The 22141-nt window shown below is 42.4% G+C and overlaps 1 protein-coding gene across 9 annotated transcripts in view; it reads left to right on the top strand.

Moving 5' to 3' along the window:
• Positions 1–21169, top strand: part of HORMAD2 (HORMA domain containing 2) — a 32332-nt gene extending 11163 nt beyond the window's left edge. For 3 of the 9 annotated variants that reach the window (XM_064522402.1, XM_064522401.1, XM_064522399.1), the window contains 6 exons: positions 1312–1463; positions 2235–2488; positions 3345–3453; positions 4574–4638; positions 13430–13492; positions 19965–21169. In XM_064522402.1, the coding sequence (XP_064378472.1) occupies positions 1312–1463; positions 2235–2488; positions 3345–3453; positions 4574–4638; positions 13430–13492; positions 19965–20072 (751 nt within the window). In that variant the 3' untranslated portion in view covers positions 20073–21169. The other 6 variants (XM_064522400.1, XM_026108108.2, XR_010392101.1 and 3 more) reach the window with 6 other exon arrangements.
• The last annotated feature ends 972 nt before the right edge of the window (positions 21170–22141 follow it).

Below are 22141 nucleotides of genomic sequence, written 5' to 3'. Positions count from 1 at the left end.
AGGTGTCATCTCTGTTTTTGCATATACTTTTTCCCCTACCATCCCCATCCCACTGCTCTCAAGACTTGCAAAGATGATGCGTCAAAAACAATCCTAGTTTCTTCTCATTACTCTGACCTAGTTGTTAACCAGCATTGGTCCTCTCACTTAATGTACCAGCAGTTCTCCTCCATTTCTGAACATACAAGATTTCATTTAATAGCACAGTGGGTTCAGCAAAGAGTTTTGCTCTGGGCAGTATGGAGTCTACCAAACTACAACCTATTACTCTGCAAACACAAGCTGCTCAACAGCCACTCAGTTTTCATGATGAGCCTAAAAGCTTCAGCTAGAAGAGCAAATGAGTCTTAATGAAGTTGTTCCTTCCAGTGACTTAGTCATATTCAGCCCTAGGATTCTGTTTCTGCTGTCTTAGATTGCTTATTGGGATAATCACTGGGATGATTGTGTTAGAGTCCATCCGGCCTGTATACTGTATCATCCACCTGCCAATGGCTTTTCAAAGACATTTTTGTGATGGAGGAGCTACATTTTTAAGGCCTTTTCTCATTGAAAGTCAATGAAGTTGAGGCTCTTTAGTCACTCAGTGATTCATCTAGTCCAGCTTCAACTGTTGAAAGCTGTGTGATACAAGCTGCTCATTTAATTTCCCTCTGTAGTCAAGAGAAACAAACTCCTCCAGAGGGCGATTCATCCCACCATGTTGTACGTTTATCTCAGTCTAGACTGCTTGCTTAGACTAGCCAGCTGACATTTGGATGGGCGAAGGAGGTGAGAGGAATGCCCCTTAGTCACTTTTGAAAAATGTGCTTCTGAACTAGTTTTTCTTATATGGAATTGAAGTGAGGACATGCAATTCACTTCCCTTAAAACTGCAAAATGGACTTGAAAACAGCCACTGTGATGAATTGGCTTTATATGGGCTTCTCACCCCATTCCTCTCATTCCTCAAATTGTTTAGGTGAAAAGCACTTGTTTTATGGTCCTTTTGATCCAATTTAATCATGTTTAAACAAGTGAGTCATGATGCTTGTATAATGGGGTACATTGCCCCAGCTACAAAGTCTGTTCAAATGTAAATGCGGGGCCTCTTAGTTTAGAGCTGTTGTTTTGCTGATGCCACCCCATCATTGGAGCCTGTTTCACTTCCCTGTTTATCTAGAAGTTGCATAAAGGCATTGTACCTTTTTTTGCTGTTGGTTTCAGACAATTCAGTGGGTGCCCTATGTTTGTAATTAGGTCTTGAATATTCATGACTGGGGAAAAAACTCTGTTGGTGGTTTTTCAAACAACTATGTTACTCTTTTTTAGCAACAAAATGAACTTTGTGAATGGGGTGTGCAGTGAGGAGGTTAAAAAAGCCAGCAGCCTGCTGATCCGTAAACTGTACCTGTTAATGCAAAACCTCGGGCCGCTTCCCAATGACGTTACCCTGACCATGAAACTCCTCTATTACAATGATGGTAGGTGGAGAGCAGTGTGTGCTGTGGGGAAAACTTCGCCTTCCATCAATTCCTATGATAAATCCAAGCCCCTGTAAAAATAAATAAAACATAGAAAGGTGAAATCGTAGGATGTATTAGCTGATGCAGTGAGACATGGTGTGAAATAATGGTGACAAACTGGGGTGGCAGATGCTTTTTAAGAAAGGGTTCAACATCTGTGTGAGTACAGGCATGCAGCGGGAAAAGGAGATACCCTCTTTCACTGCAGTGTGAGGAACAGGCATACTGCGTTAGATGGGTTTTACTCCAGAAAGTTGAGAACATTAATGCTGTCTTAACATCCTAAAGTTATTAATTCTTTGAGGCTCTTGACCACATGTGCTCAGTTCTTTTTTTCAGTCTACACAGGGGTCACTATGAGATATGATTTGACTTCTTGCTTAACAGTCTGTAGACTAGAATTTCTAGCCTTTCCTTAAGAGAGGTTGGAGTCTTTGACCTTAACCCTCTCTGGAACCCTTGAGCTTTTGAACACTAGACAGGCCGCTTTCTGCAAGATCACTAAACTGTAGCACATTTCCAGATAACAGCCCCACAAAGACATGGAGCATTCCCCATCTGTTTTAGTAAAAATTCCCTTTGCGTTCTCCCTCTTCCTCCCCCAAAAACCAGAATATTTTTAGTATTTGGCCTCGTTACTTGAGCTAGGTATAAACTTGTCCTGTATGCAGATTAAAGAGACATGGAACTTGTTTCTCTGACAACAGTGGGTTCTTCTTCCCTGTGTAGTAACTCCTGACAGTTACCAGCCCCCTGGCTTTAAGGAAGATGGCAGCCCTAGTAATCTGCTGTTTGATGGTGATCCTGTCAACCTGAAAGTGGGGTCAGTCTCCACTGGATTTCACATCGTGAAAGTGAGGGTAACAACTGAAAACAAAAGAATGGGGACAGTTGAAAGCAGGCTGCTCCAGAAGAATGGCCCTACTGAGATCTCCCATCAAGGGTTAGACTGCGATGAAGAGGAAGAGGAGGGGAGCCCCAAGGTATGGAGATAGCTCCATTCAGTTCTTACTGGCGCAATAGAGTTTATCTAACAAAGCTCTCCTTAAAAGAAACATTTTCTAAGAATCCAAGTTGTAGCCTTGCCTAATAAGGGTTTCAGCTTGTGATAGGGCAGCAGTGCCACAGCATATTGAATGCTGAGGCTGGAAATCCGTAGACATAAAGTGAATTTCATCCCAGCATTTCCCCTGACTTAGTGAGTCAAGTATGTTCTCCCCAGAAGGGGGCAGCGATTGTACAGAGAGAGACACGACATGCATACACACTGAGACACGGACATGCGCAAAATGGAGACAATTGCAAGGGGTGTTGCATTTCCACTTGGCGTTTCTCTGGGCTAAGTGGCATTCCACTGTATATTTAGGTGGGATTCCTTCCGCTTACCTTTAGCCTTTAGCTAAACATGTCTAAACAATTCTCTAGGCCCCCTCTGTGCTTAGTGGAGGAGGCCTCTCTAGCAGGCAGTTAGGATCATTTCTTTAGACATCAAGTTAGGCTTGAATGAATTGTCCCCTGGTGGTGTCTTTCTTCAAAATGATAGAGAGAGCGATTGGACCAGTAGCTCACATCTGAAAATGATATTTTAGGTGGTCAGTGCCAGGGAACAAACCCCAGCGTAACTGACTCCTCAAGATAGGAAGCCATTTAGGTCAGAATTTTCTGAATTTTCTCAGTAAATTTCTCTCCTGAAAGACTTCTGTTGGCTTGGTTGTAGAAAGACCTGGGAGCTGAGGAGTCTTGAAAATCTCATTTCTGTTAGTGCTGAGTTCATGGATTTACCACTTAGGCATGTTTTTTAGGTCAGGCTATTAAGATGAAGCATCATTTGCTTTACAGAACAACCCTCTCCCTGCCAGAGCATATTCAAGTGAACATGGAGAGGACAAAAGTGACATGCATCCAGGCTGGAAAACTGAAGCATCTTCTTTTTGTCTTCGGGATACAGGTAAAGGCCCAGTTTCGAAAGTGAAGGAGTTTGTGCTCATAACATCCTAGCATAATATTTGCAAATGGATGAACAGAATTTGTCAGGCTGTTTTAATTTTGTATCAGATCAGATTGAACTATGATAAAAGGCCTCTCATGTATGTTTTAACAGATACATTCAATTTTTTATCAATAATTTTCCACCTCTTTATGTTAGCAGTTTTTTCTGATATGAAGGAAATGTATGGTTCATCAGTACTGAGTTACACTATCTACCTTTTTACCAAAGCTCTTTTCCTTTAGCTGTTACAGTTTGATTTTTCTAATGCCATTTATATATGAAAATGAACATAAACATACATGAAGAAAGCATTCTCTGTCTCTTCAATAAATCTAGCTTCTGATATGCCATGTTACATTTGACCTTTGAGGCTCAAATATAGCCTGTGGAACAATACCATCTAGTGACAAAATGGTAAATAGCATTCCTGGGATCCCCAAGCAGTGGAATAAAGAAGCTGGTCTACCTATGGAGTCACCTTTTCAGGTCTTTCTCCTGCAGATCATCTGATGTCTAATAAGGAGCGAGCTCATACTGCCACATTTTCCACTATGAGTATAGATCCCACTATGGGTTCTCTCTCCTCTAAAGCCTTGCCTGCTTTCGTGAAACTCTTAGGGACTTTGGGATCCCCATCAAATTTTGTTAAAATGGCCTAATTAGGTCAATAGTTATCAGCCAGGGGACAGCTCCCTTCCTTCCCCCATATGCACACGTGCAGACACACACACTTACACAGAGTGTGTACTGGCATATGCCATGTTTTCTTAGGAAACCAGGCTAAAAATTGATTTGAAGTATCAACTTAATAGATAGGTGTTGCTGCAAGTTCATGTGCTGCATATTCAGATGAGACATTATTCTGAAATTCCTGTGTAAAACACGTAAATATATGTATATTATATGTGTAATATATATCAAATGCCAGTGTTTGCACTGTCTAATAACAAAGGTGACATAATTTCAAATTAGGGACGGGATTTTGCTACAGTGGTTCACTCATGTTTCTGGATTTTGTTTTGATTAAATGTAGGGTTTTAACTTTAGAGCTATTTTTGATATGATGTTTGGATTATAGGTGGAGAGGAGAAGACGAGAGTAAAGGAGACAGGCAAAAGGTGTTGCTCAGGGGTATCTCCACAGGTGAGCAAGTCATAGTGGCTCTAAGATACTCCAGGTAAAGTAGTATTCATTGCCATGGGATACTATGTCAGCTAGGACAGCACAAGATTCAAATAACATTCATAGATTTATTGCACAGTACCAAAATACATAACGGCTACGAAATGTCATGGCATAGGGGCATAAATATAAACCGGAAGCATTTAGGAAGAAACTTTCTGTGGTCAAATTACTTCTTACATCCAGTACAAGAGTTCTGTACTGTTCTCTGGAGTTGACGCTTGTGAATAACGCACGCAAACTAAATTTATCATTGGCACAACCGGGCTGTTTTACCTGTATGCCTTTTTGGATTAGGGTTCTGAAATGACCACCGCATGTAAGGGTTGAGGGCTGTGTTACATCTGTTGCCTAAAATAGTCTTCACCTCTCCTCTCATGCTTCCAGACTATCTTTACGTGTGAGTCACAGGTACGATTGGATCTGACCCCTTTTTGGCTACCTCTGTAGGGTAGGAAGACTCGTCCCCTGGAGATGTTGATCTTGTTTCAGTGGTTACTGAGGCAACCCAGGAAACTAGCATGGACCAGACATGTAACTTTAGATAAATAAAGTTATGTGAGATTAATTCCATCCTGAGACTGTCCAGGCCAAACCCTGAGTCAGAATCTGAGCTCAAATTCATGGGCTTTTGCAGAGGTTTGTTCAGTGACAGGGCAAATCTCTGAATCCCACCGGAGTGACTTGCTACTTGATCCTGTTCCCATTCAAATTAGTTGAAAATCTTGTGAGCTTGGATGTTCAGAAATGACATCGCTACAGGATAAGTTAATGAGAGTAGGAAATTCCTACTAAAATTTTCCCTGCTTCTGTTGAAAAGAATCCTGGGGTGTCTAACCCAGACAGCAACTGGAGACTGCAACTTAACGTGTCATTCAAAAGGCATCTCTGAAGTATTTGCCTTGACTGTGGATCTTAGAAATGAACTTCTCTGCCCAAGCTGGTATTTTTCAAACTTTAACCACATTTTTTTTTGTCACATCCTCCAGTTTCCTTCTGATCATTGTTTATTCTGTCGTCTGTGTGAAAACAGGAGCCTTTTTTGTTTGTAACTCATGGTTGTCCCACTGAATCATGCTCTGACATTCTTTTGGGTCTCTCATGATTATAATCAGAGCACCAGATACCTCCCTCCTGCAGCATGCAAATTTCATTAGAACACGGTAGCAATAGTGAGAGTTTCTGAAGGTGGTGGAAACAGTATTAGTTACTGAAAAACGGAAGAGTCACTTTATCCATTGTATGCTTCCAGAGACTTTAAAAAAAAAATTCCAAGCCCTCTGCACGGCAGAGGGTTTCTCTATTGATTCTTTGATACTATTTTTTAAACCAGTACAGCTTAGAAGTTGGCTAGTATTTTGATTCATTTGAATCAGGTTACTAGGTAGAAAGTGCAGAACATCATGGTAAAGCCATTGCTAATTATAATTCAACATTATTTTCCATATGAGAGGGACTTTCTCTACTTTTCTGAGGAAGTAGGTAGAACAAATGACCATTGTGTATTCCACTTGAATCAGGAAGCCAAACTGTTGAGTGTGTAGTTTGTCTTAAAAAATGAGGACAGGCTAATGTGGATGGGAAGTCTAAGTTAGGTGTTATCTGACAGGGTCAAATATAGGTTAGATGAATAGAAGCAGTCCTTTTGGAGTGTGAATCAGAACATCTTCTTGATATCCAGACTATAGTGCAGTAAAGCAATACCATTTTCTGACTGTAAATGTGTTCAGAGAAGCTCTCTGGAGCCATAACATAAACGTTGAGGCCAAGATTTCCAAAAGTAACTAAAGCAATTTGGAGTGTCCAATAACTTGAGACCTGTGTGGGGATCTGATATTCAGAAAGTGCTGAACTCAAAAAATGTGGTAGCCACAGTCCCAAGTTGCTTTTGGAAATCTGGACCAGCGTGTTACTGCTCTTTGTCTGAAGTGAACTGCTTTATTCTTCCTGGCTTCGTGGTCATCAAAAATAAAAACTGTACTGTTGGAACTGAGTTTATTGGTCATTATCTTCCTGACCTATAGCTCTTCAGAAAAAGCAGGAATTAATGTATTAAAGGCTTATTTTTATCTGTAGGACATGGGAGAAACAAAGGACGCATATCTGCCAAAGGAGAAAAAGCCATTCCTGTGCAGTTAGAACTGTAACTGGACTTTAATAATGGCCATGGAGATACTCTGACAGAGGGCCTTTTAGATTGGGGAAGAATTTGCATGTACTCAACTTGCTTGTTATCTGCAATCTAATGATTGATGATACTTAGGATCAAATGAGAGATTGCCCTTTCACAGCAAAGCATCTCTGTACTTAATCTTCCAGAGTTAGACACCAGCATGTAAATTAGCCTACCTCTGCTGACTTCAGTAGAGTTTTTCTGATTGCATCAGCCAAGGATTTAGCCCAGTATGCTATCTGTATGTGTCCTGCTAGTTTCCACTGGTATTCTAGGAGTTGCAATCTGAAGAGCTGGGTAAAACAGGGAACTGCTGTCCACTGATTTAGTTTATAGAAGTCTGCTGATGAGAATAGGGTCCTGCACTGAGCTGAAGATATCTTTTTGAAGATTTTGGCACACCCCTTTATCCTCTTGTAAATCCTTTAATGTTTTTGTCCTGCAAAGTGATTTTTGTCAGCTTTGTCTGCATGTAAGCAAACATGTTCCAGTGGAAAGAGTTTGGAATGAAATAGTACTAGAAGATGAGTAAAAGCTGACCATGGGGATGCCTCTGCAGATTTTATCTCCCACAACAAGCTGTGAGTTGAAGTTCTGGGGTGGCCCTTAGGGCATGGTCACACTGCCCGATGAAGCAGAATACAGAGAGCTCTGAATTGCCTCTGACTTAGCCTTTGCCAGAGCTGGAAGTGGTATGGCTGCATCAGCGCAGCGCAAGTCAGTTATCCCTGCTGAGCGTCTGGCGTCCTTAGCCAGGGCCAGACACCGTGCTTATGCTGCTAGACTGACCATGCCTATGCTGCTAGACTGCTTCGGGACATAAGGAATTGTGTTGACACTTGTCCTTGTGTGGACATAACATTTTTGATTGAGGGTAGCTCAGGGGTCTCTGCACTGCAATTCGCTGTCTGGTGTAGGCATACTCCTAGCATACAGATTAGCTCTCTTTAACTGCAGCTGTCTAAAAGTTAGATGTCTAGGGAGTGATTCAGATGCCTAAATGTTGTAAATCAGTGCAGCTTTAGACCTCCGAGGATAGCTTGGCTGACCTCCAGCTAGTGCTCCCAAAAGAGCCAGCCCCATTGCAGGTGTCTTGAGTACCTGGCCATGTCCTCTTCCTCTGAGGGACTGTGTCAGGGATGGAAGCTGGTGTGAACACAGTCTTTCATGGATAGCACATTGTGAGAAGCATCTGTCCTGTTTGCCAGCAGTCAGCATCCTGTTGGTGCCCAGGGCCATGGTCATCCTGACGGAGACTCTCATGCCCTTGCTGAGCTTTGCTATTGTATGTAGCTTCTGTCTGACTGTAAAGGTCAGCACAAGTGGATCCAACTGCACAATAAGCTTAAGGATCAAGACCTTTGTTGTCTGATTTTTTCCAGGCAAACCACTTTTGAAATTGCCATGACAGAAGGCAGTAGAAGGGTGAAGTCTGCCTTTTGCAGAGCAATAGGAAAGCATTTTTCTGTGGCAATGTCATTATCTTGAACTTTTGCAGAAAAGAAAAAAAAAGAAAGGTTTATCTCTAACTGTCTATCAAGAGAACTGTATCTGATGAGAAGTTCCCAGAACATTTTCTCCTCCAACACAGCTGAGGCTACACAGACTCAAACAATGAAGAGAGAAAGATTCAGAGATGAGCTTGCCTCTCTCCTTCCTGTTAGCTCAGGCCATTCTGGGAGGAGTGAGACAGTGAGATCAGGAAATTCCTGGCTTCTCTCAATTCACATCAGATCTTTAGCTGTATCTTGGGGCCATTCATCCCTTGCAGGAGTTATTCCTGTCTAGTGCACAGGAAACAGTTTCCTAGTGATCTCTTCATTCAAAGGTGAAGCTCATTCCCTTGTTCAGATCTGGTGCGGTTTAACCCTTGTGCCCTCTAATTCCCTGACAGCTACCCAGACACATCCATGGGATTACCCAAAGCTTCTGCACGGCCTGCCTTCACATGAAGTTCATAATGTGCATGCTAGCAACCAGCCCCTCTAGAGAAATCTTAATAAATTAAGATTGGCAGATGTAATATCCCATGAGGGACTACGCTGGGTAGTAGCCTAATAGCCAGAAGGAGTGTCCATTGCTGTTCACCTCCTCAGTTACAATGCTTTAACTTTATAAAGGGAAGTCCTCCAGCTTTGGGAAGCATATGGGAAAATCGGGTTGTGGTCCTGCAATCAGAATGGCTAGCACACAGCCCTCAGTCTGACTGAGGGCCCTGATGGACGTTTTAAAGGAGAGAGATTGGTGTGCTTTTCATTAGGTATTTTTGAAGTTTTTTTTTCTTTTTTTTTTTTTACATTCTGTGTAAAAATCTGTTCTTTAGTACTTTAAACACTACACGAAACACAGTGAGATAGAGAGCAGGTCTGTGAGACTTCCAGTTTGCTGAAAGGAAATTACGTTGAATGTCAGAGATTTTAACAGTGAGCTATGGAAAAGGAACACATCTATTCGTAGGCAGTGATGTCTTGGCATGGCTTACTGGGGACACGAACGTGGCAAGTTTCCACAGGAGCACCACAGTGAGTGCCTTTCATTCTTCCACCTGCGTAAATTGGCTTTCATGCTAACCAGCATGATTCTCCTCCACTTGTGCAGATGAAAATCAGGATTCATTGCACTGATGTTAGTGCAATAGCTTTTCTGGAAACTGATACGAGATAAGTGCTGAGCCCTGCGTTGGAGCTTTTAACCTCTGCGCTGCCTTCGCAGAATCACAGCATCGCTGAGGTTGGAAGGGACCACTGGCGATGGTTTAGTCCAACCCATGAGCTCAAAGCAGGGTAGGCTGGAGGAGGTTGCTCAGGACCATGTCCAGTCAGGTTTTGAATATCTCCAAGAATGGAGAATCCACAGCCTCCCTGGGCAACCTGTTCCAATAATTGATCACCTTAGAGTAAAAAAGTTTTGTCTTACGTTTAAACAGAATTTCTTGTATTTCAGTTTGTGCCCATTTCTTCTTGTCCTTTTGCTGGACACTACTGAGAATAGCTTTCTGAACCTTGATTTTGCTGTGTTTTGTGAGCATGGAGCAGCACTCTGTCAGTGTGTAGATAACAATTATTGCCCTTTAGCCAGAAAAGGCCATTCATGAGGGATGCCTCAGGTTTTGGAGACTGAATTTAAAGAGCCACTGGCTTGATTTTTGAAAGTGGCAAGCATTTGCTGTGCTGTTAAGTCAATGTTAGCTGCAGCTGAAATCACAGGATGCATCGTGCATTCATTTTCTCCCTGATTAAAGTTTCCTGATGATGATAAACATCCCCTGCAGATACTGTTTGCTACTGTGACAGCTGAGGATCAGTTTGCCTTATTTCACCAGTCAAGTCTTTTATTCTTACTGCCCTTATTCTTCTGGCTTGGGTGATGGAACTGGACTTCCTTTGACATTAATGTGCTTGCGAATTTGTCAGGATAGTTACAAGGTACCTCACCAAGTTAAAAACTCCAGATCCCCAGCAAAGGGAACTCTGCTGAGGGCATAAAATTTGCAAAGTGCCAAACCTCAGCATGGGGCAGGCCAGGGACAAAGACGGGACACAGTCAAATGCTCTTATGCTGTTTTAGCTTTTCTGCATAGGATGGGAAGCAAAACACATGTCACAAGAGCTGTAAATTTGCTTCAATTTATGCTGGAAATTTTTGGCCAGAATACGTGGGGACACGGGATAGAAAACTGCAGAGCACAAAACTAGGTCCTGACTTTGTCTATCTAAGAATAGCAATATAGCTGTGGTCTGCTCATACTATTTCATCCACCAGTCTGTCTTGGGAAGGCTTTAATCTAAGTCTGATCTATTTTTAGCCTGATATCTTCTCCAGACAATGTGCAGCTGTCCTGTTAGTTTTATGCCAGAAATTAGTAACACTTGTATGATTCACAAGTTAGCTGTAATTTCACTGAAAATTTCTATAGCAAAAATTACATTTTTACACATATCACAATATCATAAAACACAGGAGTTTCAAACTTGGTATGTGTTCATGGTATGGCCTAGACCCAGGACAAGGCCTTGGGCTGAGACTCGGGAGGTAGAAGGTCTGTTTCTGACTTTGCTACTTGATCTGGACTTGTCCCCCCATCCTGTTGTCAGTATTGTCCCTTTACTGGGTAAGCTTGTGAGGACCAGGGCCTGGTCCTGTGTACTTTTACAGCATCTGGCTCAATCAGGCCTCCATGAAGCCGAGGACTTTTGGTGGTTGTGTAAGACAAAAAAACAACATTCATGTAGTCCAAGCTCTCCCACCAGTTATTCTAAGGCAGGCATCCCGGTACATGTGAATAATTAGAACTAATCAACCTCTGGAGGCTTTGATTTGTGTGTTTAATCAATGGGAGGGATTTCCTCCTTTTCACCACATTGTTTAAGAGGTTTACTTTCTGGTTAAAGGCAAATAAACATGCATAGGATCTGACATAATCCCATTTAGAGCCACAGTTCTGGGGAAGAAACTTGAGCATGTAGTTTTAAGGATGGGACCTGGAGGTTGCACTTGGGGTCTGTTCCCGGCTCTGCGTTTCTATGTGAATTTGCACTAACTTGTAGTTGGCAGGAGCAGGACAGGACACGTTGACTTCAGTGAAATACCTTGTGCATTTGACGTATAACAACATCCCTTCGATATACAAATAGTGCTTGCCTAGATCAGTTGGTGACAGATCTTATGCAACACAGCCAACTACCTGGTAAAGACAAGACTTTTCTTACTTTTTTACTTGTTTTTTACTTTACCAGGTAGTTGGCTGTGCTGCATAAGATCTGTTCCTCAGTAGAGGTAATAAAAGCACTAGCTCTAGCTATGCGGTGTAGACTAAAATAGGAGGAGAGTCATCTTTTTCAGGTGACTGGGGCCCAGAGACTGGGGATCATTGCTTTTGCTTTCTTGTGTGGCCAGCAGGGCAGTGTACAAAACTCGCAGCTGTGTTAGCCCTGGAGAGTTTTTGGATGCAGCGTTTCTCCCCTCTGTGCCGTTGACTTCAGAAAAGGAAGCAGGGCGGTTAAAATGATGCCAAAGAGAGGAAAGTAAATAACTGCCTAAAATGCCAGTTTCAGCAGCTGGATATCAGGTCAGGAGCTCTAACACAGAGATCCACTCATCAGTGTTTCCTCAAGCAAATATGGCTTGGACGACATTAGAAGATTTGGCAGATTGAATTTGCAATGTGAAGCAGAATCTGCCTGTCTCGCTTTGGCAGATTGTATTTTTCTCTGTTTTTATTGAAAGGAAGTTGTACTTTCTGTGTTAACCAATATTGTCGTGTTGCTCATAGTGAAGAGGAGGGAAGAGAGGGAAAGGGGAAGAAAAACAGTTTAAAACATGATAGAGAGGAGACCTGAGGCTGTTTCAAACTATTTTGCTGTTAATTGTTATCAGTGTTATTTCACGCGTTAGAAAGCCCATTGCTATGTAGAGATTACCAAAACCTCATACCAAGGACAGATAGAAAGGAAGCCTTGATGACGTGAGTGTGGAGTTCTATAATGACCACATTTTGCAATCTGGAGACCTTGTGCTTGTATCCAAGACGTGTTCCGGCATAGCACAGGAGTTACTAACTCCTTGCATTTATACTGATTTACTTACAGGATTCCTCTTGGTTTTTGGTGAAACCAGAATAAAGTACTCCTGTTTTAGAACAAGAACTTTGTTAGGACTGATTTACTTCTTTACTCACCTTACTGTAATCCAAATGAACTTTCTTTTGTAGGCAAAATTGAAGTGATGTGCTGTGGTGCATCCCTTTAGTTTAGTTCCAGTCAGAGCAGAACAGGTCACCTTGCCAGACCGAGTGCTTTCTCCTTGCTGGGAGGGCAGCAACACGGGTTACTCTCCACAGCTCGAGACTGTTTCCGTAAAAACGCAAATATGTAATGTGATAACGAGAATAAGTGAGTTTGTCAATTGAATGGGGCAGCCAACACCTGTTTATCTGGGTGTCTGTCTATCTGTCATCGGTCTGAATTGGCTGTGCCACTCATCCATGTGTATTCTAACATATACATCAGTCTTTTTTAGCCCTTTCTAATTCATAGGCCCCTAAATATTTTTGAGGGAGGTTCATGTTTTTCTAGAAAAAAGCTAAGCCTCTTGAATAAAACCTTACTTTGCTCAGTTGTTTTTCACAGACTTAAATGTACAAATACAGGTACTTTATGTGCCTCCTCCAGTGAAGCTGTTTCTAGAGACCTGGAATTTGCCACCCTTCTGTTATATATTTGTATGATTATCTGAAGTTGGTGAAAAGGGCTTTTGCGTTATAAGCTGTTATATTTCTCAAAGATCTTGCTTCTTTTATTTCTTTCAACAGTGGGGAGATAGATACTGTTCCTTGTGCCACCAAAAACATTCCCACTCCCTGGATCTGAACCTGTTGCTTTCACAAATCTTACAGTCCTAATTTCTCAGGGTTCCAGTTTTGATTCCTTGCCTGATTGCTTTTGGGGAGAACAGGATCACACTAGACAAACCCAAGAGCATCCAGAAAAAGAGACTATAGTTATGGAAGTTGTATTTCTTGACTCATGTAGCAGGAGTCTGTACCGTGAGAATAATCACTGTTTCTGATGGTTCTTACAGATAAGCTGCCTGAACCTTGCGTTTAGCCAGGAAGAGGTAATAGGACCCAAGAAGAAAAGGAAGGTCAGTGAACCAGAGAAGCTGCTTCTGGAAGGCAGGAAATGATGTTCGTTCTGACACACAATACGTTTTAGAAGGTGCGAGTTCTCATTGTCATCTCACTAGTAAAGACCTTTACTCTCTTCTCATATTTAACTCTCCACATTCCACATGTATTTTTGCATATTTGTCTAGTACGGACTTTCGATTGCAAAGAGACAGCAAGCATAGTTATCGTCATGACAATGTAGATCAACAGTACTTGTTTGATGTTCTAAAGCTGAGGATTGATGATTCCATATGAATGGTGTCTGTGTGCTTCTTTTTCTCTCTTTCTCATACCCCCCTCCACACCCTCCACACCACACTGGCTAAATTTGCTCCTCTGTGGCTGGACAGTCCTTTGCCAATATGTCATCAATATTATGGCAGCATTTCAAGATAAACTCTGAGGAATTAATGCCTGCAAACAACAAGTCTCATGATTCATTAGACATCCTATCTACTATTTCCGGAGCATAGATTTTTTTTGAAAAAGAGTTTTTATCTATATTGAACACAGAGATAAAATAATCTATACACATTTTCTGCTGTTGCTGAATGTTTTTTTCTGACTCTGCAAATAGTGTTGCTATGGCTATATTATCAGCTTATTTCTAAAGCAGCAACCCACCACGTACCAAGGGGCTTAGACAGTTACACGATATAAATCATGTTGAAATACAGCACTTTTAAAACTTAGCTTTAATAAAGGTACCTTATGACTGCAAATACAGGTAAGGACATCCACAGCAATAAAATAAGGGATTTAGATATACTTTGGAGCAAGAGCACTGTGTTTTGTGTCATGTAGATTGCCTGGCACTCTGTCAAGACCTAAGGGATATTATTGGAGTGAGAGGAGCAAAATGGTCTTAACTGGTCTTACACATTTTTTAAAAGTTGTTCAGGGTACAGCATTTCTAATACTTTAGACACATAGCAAAAGAGATATTGAAATATGAAATTGCAGAGAAGGTAATGAAATGCACCCTCTTCCCAGCACAGTGTCAACTGTCTAAAGTGTTCAGATCCTACAGTGATGGAGAAGTACAAGTGTGAGAATTCAACAGAGTAATCTGCCCAGTAATGTAGCCTATCTGAAATGTCAGGGATGTTGCAACAAAGATATTGCAGGAATAGGGCTTGAAGAGCAGCTGTGGTTTTGGATGTAAGGTGTTTCTTCTGTGGTGTATGTCAGAGAGCTGCAGAGAAGGCAGTAAGGATTATTTGCTGAGTATCTGACCCACAGTGTCTAAGGCACATCCTTGAAGAACCTCAGCCACCAGTGCCATCACTGGACATACCGGGTTCCCTATCACTGTTAATATGGTGATGTCTTCTGCTGTGGCAGCCCCTGTGATTGGCCCCAGGCATTTGGGATCCTCTTCACTGCTGAAGCTGTGAAACTTTGCTTGACTGGATAAAAGCCCCTGGAGCTGTGGATTGACCTTACTTGACTAGCTGAGTTCCATGTAAACCCCGCTGCTGATTTCTTGCCTTTCTTGTGCTTTTACTCTAGTTGGCCATCAAAGAAAGAATCAGAAGCCAGACTAGGACTGGCTGACTGGGTAGAGAGAACTCTGAAGTCGAACAATCCTAAATGATCAATGGAATTTTGCAACTGGCTGAGTTACTTCTTGCAATTCAAATGACAGTGCCACAGCTGTGCTTACTTGGCCCAAGGCAGACAGACCACTGACTATCCCTGAGCCTGCAGCAGTGTCTGGCAGGTTTTGTGGCTTGATGCCTATTTCACAAAACAGGTAGAACATGAGAATTCCCCATTTTATCCTCACTTTCAGTCCTGTGTTCTCATTTTCGCACCTGTGGCCTAATAAGCCAGTTTGTTCACATGCCAGAGCAAACCAGAAATCTTCGCTCTGCCCAGATTTTGTAATGATGTTTGTTCTCGTGCCTGCACATCCACCGGAGGCCTGTGTTCTTCACAGGACAGCAGCAGCTCAGGACCTGCCTTGACCTGAAACCATGGCCCTGGTGTTGCCAGAATGTTTCACCTCCATGCTTCTCCAGCCCACTGCCTCCTGCCTACCCCCAAAGGCTTGTCCTACTGTTGTGTTGTGCACGTATGAGAAAGACAAACAAGGCTGTGATTATGGCTGCGCAAACGAGTTAGTCCGTTAACTTGCTTTGTGCACAGTGGAAAATGCAAAGTGTCTTGTCCCGCAATGAAAGTGAAGTAAGCTATCTTGTGTTACCGCATAGTAAGAGTGTGCACACAGCTACCACGAAGTAAATCCACAGCTTAGTTTACTGCAAAGTGTCTTGGTCTTATACCCATGGCCAGAGACTCACTGTCTCAGTTCACATTGGCTTCTAATCAGCTATTTTACGGTAATGACTTTCAGTCATTTTCATTTCAGGCTTGGTTAGAAATAAAGTAACTTGTGATGAACTGCCACAGTAAGCGTCTGATTTTTCTTTCCCACAAGCTTGTGGTTACCATCAGATTCTAAGAAAAGTCTTTCCACTGCAGATTGGAATCATCTAAGCCACTTACACATATCCTTTTATTTATTAGCAATTCTGCTTGGCTAGCTAAAGGTAAAAAACCTTTTTCTTGTGTTTCAGTCACATTTCTAGTTAATACTCATTAACTGACTTAATGTATGTTACACATCGTCAACCTGATTCACTACTGACATAAAACAGAAGCAATTCGTTAGTAACGGTCCCTTGGCAATTAGTGAACTAAATTACGTTTGAACAATTTTTTTCAAAGATTCTCCTCCTCCCCCCCACGCATCATTCAGCAAGTCCCTTGAATACTTACAGTAATTATGTGCGTGCAGTGAAAGGAGACTGTTACCTCTTAAACCAAAATAAATGAATATGTGATCTTTGTGCTAATATAACAATGAGTAATACAAAGAATCACAGACATCCTCCCTTTGATCTGTCAAAGATATGAACAGCAATTAAGATTACAAGCGATTTTTAAAAACCAGAATATTGGGAACGTTCTGTGAGGGGAAAGTGAATCTTTCACAGGGTTTTCAGCAAATCAGCAGAGAAGAGGAACCCTTTCTCATTTCTGATGACCCCAGGCTTTTTAATTGATGCAATATGGATATCCTTACACCTGCTGAGCCGCATACAGGTTAGCAGTGCTTCCAAAAATCGTTCTTTATTTCTGGGATAGTGTTTAACAAGAACAGTAGTATCTGTGTTTCAAACTGAAAGTCAAGCCGAAGTCAAACGGAAAATGTTTACCATTGTCTCAACCACATCCTTAAATATAATGTCCTCAACAAGAAAATAACCCCGACTTCTAGTACTGCACAGTAATCTTGTGGACAGGTGTCAATATTCAGTTTTCACCTGAAAACTGATGATTCTTTAGGGGTTTCCACTGCTACGTGTGGTCTAGGAAATCATCTAATCTGCTCGCTGCTGCTTTCAGTTTTGTAAGGAAAGCAGAAAGAAGAAACAAAACATAACACATGAGTAGGAGAAGTGAAAATTCTTTCATACTCGAAACGAGAGAGTTAGAGTTTTGCCCTTGATTTCGGCGGAAAATGGAGTGACCTCTGTCTGGGGTGGTAATACAGAAATCATATTGTTATACTCTCCGAGTAAGCGATCGTTTTTTGGATATACCTTGCTATGAAAGTGATTAGAAGTTAATTAGTGCTTTTCATGAGTATAATTCTAATAATAACGTTTTATCTGGAGAACCATTCCTTGAGATTACCACCTCAGGATTTTGACTGGTAATTTTTCGAAGGTTTTGCGTTTTTCCCCGTTAGTCAGCAGGTGAAGTATGCAGTTGTGGCCTGTCGTAGTGGAGTGGCTGCATTTGTCATGCCCCAAGGTTGCCATTCTTGGGGGCCAAGATCTTTGTACTTAAAGCATAAAGTCACCCCAATGGCATCCCACCCACACGTGTAGCTACGCTAAGTCGACGTTGGTAATGGATGAGTAAAGTTTCATTAGGTTTTTGTTGTCATCACGAGGTAAGTAAAAGGGATTTGCATCTGAGCTGGCACGTTTTCCATAAGTGGTTTCCAAAGCTAATTTAAGTCAAATGGGCATGTATATCTTTCCTTTAAACTGAGACTAAGATTCCAAAGTCTCATAGGAGTTTTCCATAGGAAGCACCACCCTGCGTATCTGTGTGCCAGACATACTTGCATGGCATTTCCCTGAGCCTCAGTAACATACTGTTCTAACTGTGAATCGATTGGTCATCTGGTGACATTTTTTAAATATCTTGCTATGAAGTTTATCATTTAGACGCCAGAAAAACAGCTCTTAAGACACTAGCTGTAAAATTTCCATTGATTCAACACAATCTCAGTGGATCCTATGGCCCAGCTGTAACAGAAATAGCACAACTTAATTTAAATATACTACCACTTAGTTTGCATGGTTCATTTTGGAAGGGCTAATAATTCCCTCGACATGTGTTCTAAACATTTTCTTGTCTCATTAGCTAGTGGATTTAGCTCTGCATTTAACATGTTTTTACGGAGGGGATCTTGTTACCGAGAAGACATACCCTTAAGCATATTGCAGGCAGGTTTAAGGACCATTACTGCTATTTAGAAGAAAGCACATGAGACCTGCCCTGGACTTTGGGAAAGCACATGCTCACGGGAGAAGGGAGCTGTGGTAGGCAGATATAAGGTAGCGGTTTCCTTTATAGACATTTCATGATATATTCCGTTCGTATTACTTGTATTTCTTTACAGGACGTGCAGCGAGGGGATGTTTATTCTGATGAAAGTCGAGGCTTGATAACAGGAAACCCAAGTCCTTTGTGCAGCAAATTGACCTTGAATCACACACAGACCTTTTTTCAGTAAGAGAGAGTAGGACTGTCTAAAACACAGGAAAATGATGTCTCTAGAAAACAGAGTGGCATTTTGAGTTGGCTACAATCTATCCAAGCCTTTGCCAGCCTCCAAACCGTGAATGTCATCCAGAGCAGGTGGTACAGATGTAAACATGGTTTAGGGAATTGTTAGGAGAACAAGGAGGACAGTTGCTTTTTGTCCCCGACTACTTTTTTCTTAAAAGTTAAGTCAAAAGAGTAAATTGAAACTGCATGCCCCAGTGGGTAAGGCACAGTACTGGGACTCAGGAGAGGTCTGTGCATGCCCCAGTGGGGGCTTTCACTTGTTTGTGACCTTAAATGACTCCCCCCCCTTCTCCAGCTCAGAGTGCTGGCCTTCAGGGCAGGATCCACGTCTCATGAGCCCTTGCAAGACCTACTGTTATAGCACTTTAATCTTGTCTGACATCTCTAGATGCTTCCACAGCATTAATAAAGCAGCATCTCAAGCTGCAGTTGCATTAATGCGCAACATTTCCAAAGCGAATGAGCTCTGTTTATACACAAAAAGATTTTTTTTTTTTTTCTCTCTGCTGTTCCAGTTCAGCTACCCTGGAATCCAAGATTTTTGCTGAGCTTTTTTCTTCTCGCATATCTTCAGCTGGAAAAAAGATTTTCCTCTCTGCCACAGCTCGGCAGTCCCAGTATCTTCCCTCCACCTACACAACTGCAAAAGACTGGAACGTAGTCAGTGGAGTCAGCTCTATCCTGCATTAGATGCCATCGGTCATTGCTATTAGGCCATAAAATTGGGAATCAGCAGGGCTTTGGAGATTCCTAGCTGCATGTCGGAGGCAGAGAATAGGAATGGAAAGCACAGGGAGTTCACAACTGCTGTGTTCCTTGAAGACTCTGGCAGGAGGTGAGGACCTCTTTTTGGCCGTGACCTCCAGTTAGATTTACTTTGAGCGGGGCAGAAAGCTTCAGCCCAGCACCAGCACAGGGCAAAGCTCCCTGAAGCATCATGGTGTTACTCCATGGTGAAGAGGTCCTGAATCAGGCCAAATTCCAGACACATGGAAAGTATTGGTGAGCATGCTGTCAAGACGAAGCGTAATTGCTTGTACACAACCAAGTATTTCCTTTGGCATGTGGTTGCTTGGCTGTTACCTGGTTTCCCTACTGGTGTAGTGGAATTACACTGAAGTTAAAAAAGAATTGGGCCAGCCACCCTACAGCAATTTCTTTCCATTTTCAAAGTACTGTCTAGAGAGCTTAACATGAGGCTTTAGGCCAGGAATATCCAAAAAAAAAAAAAGGTATCCTGAAAGCAAATGCTCTCAGCCTCTCTCTAGCTGCTGGATAAGGCCGGATGGGGTCATCCACAGATGCTTGCTGTTTGCATACAGTTTGGGGAAGCTCTGTGTGCTTCAGAGCTTTGGATGACTTCAAAAGCGGACCCACAGTCAACCCCCCAATACTTCCGTAAAGAAGGTTCAAGTGTGAACAAGGCTTTGACATGGGTGTGTTGATTTTCTGCTTTAAAAGAAATGCCAGTTTGCAAGCAAGCTTCCCGTGTTGTTGGTGTTCAGAGAGCCATTACCTACTCGTGTTCAGAAATCGTATAGCTGATTGGTTGGCCTATTTTCTTTTTCCCAGGCTGTTCTAGAGGATGTGAGAGCTGAGGTACTTGGCTACAAGAGATTTTTCTTCTCTGAAATTGGCAGCTGCTCATTCCGGAAAAGAATCAGCATATTTGGCCACTGATTGCAAAGGAAAAAAGGGAAAACCGTTATTTTTTCATTTGACTTATTAAACTCTCCAGTGGGAGACATCATTGTCTGTATTTGGGTGACCTTCATTTCGAAGTCATTGCTAAGGCTTCCCTCCTATGCCTTTCACTTAAAAGTAGAAAATAAAAATATTTAGTAGCAAAAATTTAGTTAGCAAAAAAAATGCATATATTCTCCTTGGCTGGATTAGGAGTAAACCTGTGCCAAATTTCTAATTGTATCAGGCCTTACACAGCAGTATATTCAACGTCATGGCTTCATGAGTCAGGATTTTCTGTCTGAAAAGGATCACGTCAAGAATCCCGGGACAAAAATTCCCTATAGCCCAGCAACAGAGCGCTCTGTTAGGAAAGAGAGTTAGATGTGCAAGTGAGATATTTCTGCCTGGGCATCCTTCCACGTTGGACAAAGGAAGTACTCAGGAACCGTCAATGAGGCTTCTCATGACTCAAGTGCTGTGATAATTGCTCCTGGAGCGCAGTGTGTGAAACTCCGCGAACCTGCAAGGCTACTGGTCATGTCGGCGGAAATGCTCCGGGTGGCTTTGCTGATGTAAGGATGCCTTTGAAGTCGCTCTCTACCAACGCTCTGCCGCTTAGTTTACTGGAGCGCTGAGGCAACGGCAGCCAGTTGATTCATTACGTCACGAGGGCTTTACGACGTCGCCGTCAGAGCCGTGCGGCTCACCGGTGCAGGAAGCGTTGCTCATGGGCAGCCTTGGGATTTTGGGGATTTTGTAACTGGTATTTCATCTGCTTTCCAATAATAATTGTATTAATCCATCAATTGCTTATTTCATCTGCAGATCACAAGGTTCTTTGCAAAGAAGGCTGGACATTTTTATTCTCATTTGACAGGAGGGAGAAGCTTAAATTTAAGCTGGAAGTGACTCACCTGAGGTCACACAAGCCTGCAGTGGCAGCAGTTTCAGATCTTCAAGGTCCTGTGATCAGATGCTTATCTGGAATTTCCAATATTGCAAATATTTAGTTCTGTTAAGAATTATGTCTGTTAATCTGGAACATCACTAGGGAGCCTTGTGAAGCGGGGCTTTGATAAATGAGGTTTTTTGCTAAATTCCGCACTGGGCTCCGTCTCACTTTTGTCTGTGGTCTGGATCTCAGTCATATATTCTGGTGACATTTTAAATCTGAGGGAGGCATCTAAGAGAGGTGCCTGTAGAAGGATGTTTCACTGAAGCAAAAGCTGAAAGCCAAATCCCTTTCTGATGAAGCATTCACCTACTCGTACTTTGAGGTGTCTAGCTGAAGGCTATCATCAGCCCTAAACTCCCTATTTGGTCAATGAACAGAGAGCAGCTCTTCTCCAGGGTGATTCGGAGTGGAGATGGACTCTTCTGAATCACGCTAAAGGAAATCTTTCCTCTGTTTCTCCATTGTCCGCAGAGGGACCCTACGCACTAACACTGGTCTTTGAAGGAGAGGTGTGAATACCCATCCAGGGCATGTTAATCTATTTTCCCTCTCCGTGGACTTGCTCCTGTGCCTTTGTATGGGATGAGAGAACTCATGCATGGAGCAGATTATTTTGCATCCATGTGGCCAGGAGGCTTTACACCTTCCTCTGGAACATCTGGTGTTAGTTACGGCCAGAGGCAGACGCTGGGCTAGATGGGCTTTAGGTCTGATCTGGCAGGTCCTGTGTTCCTTTGATCTAATAAAAGGTTTATCCATCGCCTCTTGGTGCTATGAGAGAGGAGAATTTTGCTGATGTTCAGTATTTCTCCAGAAACAAAGAGTCACTTTCTTTGCATTTGGTGATCCTGGAGATTAGGGTTGATCCCTATAAATCCTTCAGCGTATACAGCATTCCAGGGAAGTGTATGGGCCATCCCCTGCCTTCCTGGCCCCGTGCGTAACCCAGCTTGCCTGGACGATGGCTGATTTAGGTGTGGAGGTGAGAGTTGGGGAGAGCTGGGCGAGAAGAGTTTTTGGCCTGTAACAGCAGATAAAAGAGCGAGTGAAAACATACAGGAGTCACTCAGGGGACTGGGTTTCAGGTCTTTTTTGTGACTTGCCCATT

This window comes from Dromaius novaehollandiae, chromosome 17 (assembly GCF_036370855.1).
Source record: "Dromaius novaehollandiae isolate bDroNov1 chromosome 17, bDroNov1.hap1, whole genome shotgun sequence".
Taxonomy (NCBI): Eukaryota; Metazoa; Chordata; class Aves; order Casuariiformes; family Dromaiidae; genus Dromaius; species Dromaius novaehollandiae.
The sequence above is the reverse complement of the archived record's forward strand: the minus strand, read 5'-3'. Positions and strand labels throughout refer to the sequence as shown.